Source organism: Salvia splendens, chromosome 5, assembly GCF_004379255.2.
Source record: "Salvia splendens isolate huo1 chromosome 5, SspV2, whole genome shotgun sequence".
Lineage (NCBI taxonomy): Eukaryota > Viridiplantae > Streptophyta > Magnoliopsida > Lamiales > Lamiaceae > Salvia > Salvia splendens.
The window spans coordinates 42,840,400-42,846,677 of NC_056036.1; the positions used below are offsets into that span (position 1 = coordinate 42,840,400).

At 38.4% G+C, this 6,278-nt stretch overlaps 1 protein-coding gene across 2 annotated transcripts; it reads left to right on the top strand.

The window, feature by feature from the left end:
* Positions 1 to 1,747: 1,747 nt before the first annotated feature.
* LOC121801994 (CDPK-related kinase 4-like) lies at positions 1,748 to 5,796 on the top strand. Of its 2 annotated transcripts, XM_042201507.1 has the most exons (11): positions 1,749 to 2,783; positions 3,154 to 3,284; positions 3,370 to 3,411; positions 3,487 to 3,595; positions 3,685 to 3,763; positions 3,904 to 4,200; positions 4,294 to 4,403; positions 4,482 to 4,586; positions 4,682 to 4,744; positions 4,882 to 5,049; positions 5,280 to 5,796. In XM_042201507.1, the coding sequence occupies exons 1-11, from the start codon at positions 2,268 to 2,270 to the stop codon at positions 5,418 to 5,420; spliced, it is 1,761 nt and encodes a 586-aa protein (XP_042057441.1). In that variant the 5' UTR covers positions 1,749 to 2,267; the 3' UTR covers positions 5,421 to 5,796. The 2 variants fall into 2 exon arrangements, with proteins under 2 accessions (XP_042057440.1, XP_042057441.1); XM_042201506.1 differs by having other exon boundaries at positions 1,748 to 2,783; positions 4,294 to 4,586.
* The last annotated feature ends 482 nt before the right edge of the window (positions 5,797 to 6,278 follow it).

Here is a 6,278-nt window from a genome sequence, read left to right on the forward strand (position 1 = left end):
TAACAAGTCATTTAAATACACTTGAAAGTTTACACGCTTCACCATATTCCATTTTATAAAAATTCTATCATTACAAATAATATTATTGAACAACTATCTAAACAGATTCCTCCACTCAATGTATATGTTTAAAAGAAAATTAATCTTTGTAATATACTTACAAAAGAAGGCTTAGTTGAGGGGCGGAGCCAGAAATTCAATTTAGCAGGAGCAAAATCAATTACATGAAGAAATTTTAGAAGTTTGAGGTGGGCCATTTATTAAGAAAATTAATTTTTTTAAATTAATCAACAAATTAGTATAAGTGAAATATATGGTGGTAATAAGGGGCAATTGCCCCTTATTACCACCAAGTGGATCCGGCCTTGGCTCAGTTAATTGGGTGATGATTATATTTTGATAGAAGTAGTAAACATTGTGATACGTAATGTTTTAGAAATTGGATTGGACCAACTTGTTCGAGTAGTTTGGTCGTAAAGCAAGGCGTTGTTCAATCATGCTTGATCATCAAAACGAAAACCACTAAACATTTAGATCATCATGAAATGATAAGATCAAGCTTTAACCATATTTTTCTATAAATATGATGTCGAACCAACTCTAGTCCACAAATGGGGAGGGAGCATGAGCCCCGACCGATTTAGTGATCAAAATCATTTGCACATAAATATACTATGCCTGTAATATCATCACTGTTAAAAAATGAAAATGACTGATGTAATTAAACTTCTTATTGGGAAAAAGGATAGACAAAAATTCATGGAATCAATTTTACTCCTTCCATTTCGTATTATTATTGTCATATTACTTTTGGAAGTCCCAATATAATAAAGTCTTTTCTATTTTTAGTAAAACTTTGCATACTTAATCTCTTTTTTCTCTCCTATTTTTTTTAATAATACCATGTTTTCTCTTAATTTAACATATTACTACTCCCTCCGTCCCGGGCTACTCGCTCATTTCCTTTTCGGCACGGAGATTAAGGAATGAGTGAGTGTATAGGAAAGTCAAAAATTACGGCTGTAGGTGAAAATTTTTACTAAAAATGGAAAGAGTGCAAGTAACTTGGGACGCCCAAAAAGGAAATAAGTGCGAGTAGTGCGGGACGGAGGGAGTATTATTTTTAATTTTCTAAGTCGAAACAAATGCTTATAATATCATGGAAGTACTACTCCATTTTGAATCTTAATTTTCCAATTGGACTCTTCAAACTGTATTGGACGTTGATGTTAAACCTTGTGATTTAAGCCCATAATCTCTAACTTCGATTTTTCTCGTACAATTTTTTAACAGAATTAACGACTCTGGCCAAGTAATAAATGGAAAAGTAAAACAATTTAATATATAATTAAATACTATTTAATACAATATTTAATCCAGCAAGATCGAAAAAGCCACATACTAAATTCCATTAATTACTACTCCATCCGTCCACTTAAAATGACCCGTTTTCCTTTTTAGTTTATTCCAATTAAGATGACATATTTCATTTTTTGATAATTTTCTCTCTCCAATTAATGCACTCAATTACTTTTTCTCACTCCTATTTAAATATTCATTTTTCTTTTCTCTTTATTTTAATATTTACACCCCACCTTTCGAAGGGTATAGTAATTAATTTCTTTTTCTCACGTCAAAATTTACGAAATGCTGACGTTTCGTTCTTCTCTAAGAAAAAAAAAGCCGAAGCTCTCTGCTCTTTTTTATGTGTAAATAAATATTTATATATAAATACTACATATATACGCGCCTATAGATATACTATATCTATCCATCAATCTCCATTAAATTCCTCCACAGCGTAACGCAATCTGACCGGAGCTGGATTTTGCGTTTTATTTTGAGTTTTCGGTTGACCGTTGGCTGAATTTTCGTTGATGGGAGCAGCAGATGTTGGGAAATTACCGGTGAATTGAGGTCTCCGTCAACGCTATACGACGTCGCATTTCGTCTCACTGGAGCTTACAAATCCACTTCTTTTGAGCTGATTGTGCGATGAATAGGCTTTCCTGAATAGTTTTTTTTTTCTGTTTTCGGCTGATCGGAGGTGAGATTTTGAATTTTTTGGCTGACTTTTCGTTGGTGGGAGAAGAAATTAACGGTGAATTGGGGTCTTCTTCAACGCTAAACGACGTCGCATTCGTCTCAAGAGCTTACAAATCCACCTTTTTTCAGTTGATTGTGCGATGAATAGACTTTCCTGAGTAGTTTGGTTTTTGTTTCCGGCTGATCGGAGGTGAGATTTTGAATTTTCGGGCTGTGGAAACATGGGGCATTGCTGCAGCAAAGGCGTCTCCGATTCCGCCGACAAGGAGGACTTCACCTCCACCTCCGCCAATCGCCGCCGAGAGACCCCCGCATCGGGATCGCAGACGCCGTCCGCCGCCACCAATGGGGGCGCGCCGCCTCACTCCTTCACGGCGAGCCCGTGGCAGAGCCCCTACCCCGCCGGAATCGCGCCCTCGCCGTCTCCGGCGAGGACTCCGGGGCGGAAGTTTCGGTGGCCGCTGCCTCCACCGTCGCCGGCGAAGCCGATTATGTCGGCGTTCATGAAGCGGCAGCCGAGTCCGCCGCCTGCGAAGCCGATACCGGAGGAGGGCGGCGGGGAAGGGAGCGAGCGGGCGCTGGATAAGAGCTTTGGGTATTCGAAGAATTTCGCGGCGAAGTATGAGCTGGGGAAGGAGGTTGGGCGAGGGCATTTTGGGCATACTTGCTGGGCGAAATGTAAAAAGGGGGATTTGAAAAATCAGCAAGTTGCTGTCAAGATTATTGCTAAAGCTAAGGTTTATTCAATCACTACTTCAGATTGCAATTTTGATATTATATGTTCCATTTCTGCAAATCATGTTTATGCTGTAAGATGTCATGTCCTCTTTGAAATTGGAGAACTGATCTATAGAATTGGTTGTTGTCAGCTTACACTTACAATGCATTTAATTAATATTGGTGTTTTGTTGTTTAGTTCTGCAATTTTCTGGCAAGAAATAAGGGTATTAGGTATAGTTTATAAGAAGGGCTATTTTACATTTTGAATGTTCTTGGAAAAGATGGAAGGAGGAGAGGCTATGCTTGTGATCAAAGTGCACAAAAACTTGCTTTGTACTATTTGTTTCAGAAAATTAGGTTGCTTATGAAATGATGATTGTTTGGCAGATGACAACAGCAATATCGATTGAAGATGTTCGAAGGGAGGTGAAGATTTTGAAAGCTTTGTCTGGGCATAAGAACCTGATCAAATTTTATGATGCTTTTGAGGACGCCCATTATGTCTACGTAGTTATGGAGTAAGTTCTTTCTTACTGTTGAGTCATATGTTCTGTACAGAATTGTATCTATGCCGTGTTACTAAAATGAAGTCTTGTTCGACAGATTATGTGAAGGGGGTGAGCTGCTGGATAGGATTTTAGCACGGTAATTCAAGATGAATATGCATCATATGTCATGTGCTAAAGCAGCTTGAATATATTTGTTTCTCTACATTTACAGAGGTGGAAGATATACAGAAGAGGATGCGAAGAAAATCGTGGTGCAGATGTTAAGTGTTGTTGCCTTCTGTCATCTACAAGGCGTTGTACATCGGGATCTGAAGCCCGAGGTACAGAAAACTTGTGTTTCTTGTATATAATCTATTCATTTGGAAGTGTGCATCCGTTAAAATACATACACATATATATATCCTTGCAGAATTTTCTATTTGCCACAAAAGATGAAGATTCTCCGATGAAGGTCATTGATTTTGGTTTATCTGACTTCATTAGGCCAGGTAAAGGTCCCATATTTTACTTTCGGCTTCATCCATAATCTTGATAAGCTTCTAGAACTCATGTTTCCTTCCTTATCCGTCAAATTAGCACTAGCTAGGCCAGGTAAATGTCTTTAATGTCTGAATGATATTGTTGGCAGATCAACGTCTGAATGATATCGTTGGTAGCGCATACTACGTTGCACCAGAAGTACTTCACAGATCATACAGCAGTGAAGCAGATATATGGAGTATTGGTGTAATAACATACATTTTATTATGTGGGAGCAGACCTTTTTGGGCACGCACCGAGTCAGGAATCTTTCGTTCAGTTCTACGAGCTGATCCTAACTTCCACGACGCACCATGGCCATCAGTATCCCCAGAAGGCAAAGATTTTGTGAAAAGGCTGCTTAATAGAGATCATAGGAAAAGAATGACTGCTGCCCAAGCACTTTGTAAGTCATTGTTTCATCATTTATGTTGTTTCTTTCTTATCAAAACTTAAGTTTCTAACTGATAGAGGTCAATATGTTTATCTTTCTCTGCAGCTCATCCATGGCTAAGGGACCTTAACATCACGATACCTTTAGATATGATGATCTACAGATTAGTGAAGTCGTACATTCGAGCCACACCTTTGAAACGTGCAGCCTTGAAAGTAGGCCCTCTTTGCATGATCTGTGTACTTGATGTTTTTAAAAAACAGCTCAGAGATGACATTTTTCACCGTCTGCAGGCACTTTCGAAAGCTTTGACAGAGGACGAGCTCCTTTACCTTAGAACTCAATTCGAACTTCTGGAACCAAGAGATGGCTATGTCTCTCTTAATAATTTCAGAACCGTGGGTCTTTTTCATAATTTGTTTTCCACATTTTTCATAACCAGTTGTATTCCTACGCCGGTGTACTTATATCCGGACGATCGTCTCTTATTCAGGCTCTCATGAAAAACGCAACGGATGCCATGAAGGAATCGAGAGCTTCAGACATCTTGAATATGGTGAGATGTGCTGTACTTAAAAGTGTAGATAGATGCATGATAGTGTGGTTTTGACCCGAATATGATAGATGCATGATAGTGTAGATAGATGCATGATAGATGTGCTGAAGTAGTTTTGTTTTGACCCGAATATGAAGCTGGAGCCCTTATCCTACAAAAAGATGGATTTCGAAGAGTTCTGCGCAGCCTCAATCAGCACCTACCAGCTGGAGGCGCTCGAGAAATGGGAGGATATCGCGAGTGCAGCATTCGAGTACTTCGAAGCAGAAGGAAACCGCGTCACTTCCGTTGAGGAACTGGCACAGGTAACCACCACAACTTTTTACTGACATGAACTAATCGGTCGTCCGTAATTGTCCCCGGAACTAACCTAGGGAAATCCACAAACTCAATCTGATTATTCTTTGTTACTAAGTACCTACATTGAGTACTTAGCAAACTATTCTTTCTGCCTTTTACTATAGGATCAAGATACCATGTGCTCGTCACTATTTAAGCAGCGTACGTTACTAGCTATGGATGTTTGTGTTTGCAGGAGTTCAGTTTAGGTCCAACTGCTTACTCTCTTCTTGGTGATTGGATCAGACCATCAGATCGAAAACTGAGTTTTATCGGGTTTACAAAGTTCTTACATGGTGTCACCATCCGAACCTCAAACACCAGACATCGACAGTGACTCTCTCTCGCTCTATCTCTCTTCGACAGCTAAAAGATTGCTGTATGTTTGTCTGGTTTTGGGGCTTCTCAAAGAAAAGCTGATTTGGCATTTGGGAACAAGAATGAGAAGATATTCCAACAGCTTATGCTCAAAAGTTACGAGGAATATGTCATTTTACACGAATTTCTCATTGTTTGCTGTCGGCTTTAGCTTTGGAGAATGTCGAAATTATTCTTTGTTTTTTTTCTTTTTAGATGCTACGCACATCGAGTTTCATTATATAACATCCGATTTTGTCGATGTTTATTCTCTTTTAAAGACTGGTGTAAACATGAACCTTTTTGTAAGGTGATCGAGAGATGCAGAGACTTATATAGTGATTTCAATTGTTACATACCGGATGTTAAAGTTTCAATATGTAGTTGACCATTTGTCGTGTTTTATCTTACAATCAATTCGTGATAAGCGAAATAACGTACTCCCTCCGTCCCAAAAAAATATGTGCATTTGGGACGGCACGAGAATTAAGAAAAAAAAATTGGTAAAATAAGAGAGAGAAGGAGAATGTATAGTAAAGTAAGAGAGATAGGGAGAATGATAGTTAAAGTAGTGTTAATGGATAGTAAGACCTACATTATTAAATTGATATAACTTTCCAAAAATGGAATGCACATATTTTTGTGGGACGGACGAAAATGGAAAGTGCACATATTTTTATGGGACGGAGGAAGTATATAATTGGTTCAATTATCTAGTTGGAGTTTGGTCCAATTCTGGTTCTTTCCACAATTTAATAACCAGCCAAATAAGTCATTAAGTTTGAATTTGTTTGCAATTATCCTATGCATATAGTACTTAATATACTACTATTAGTTT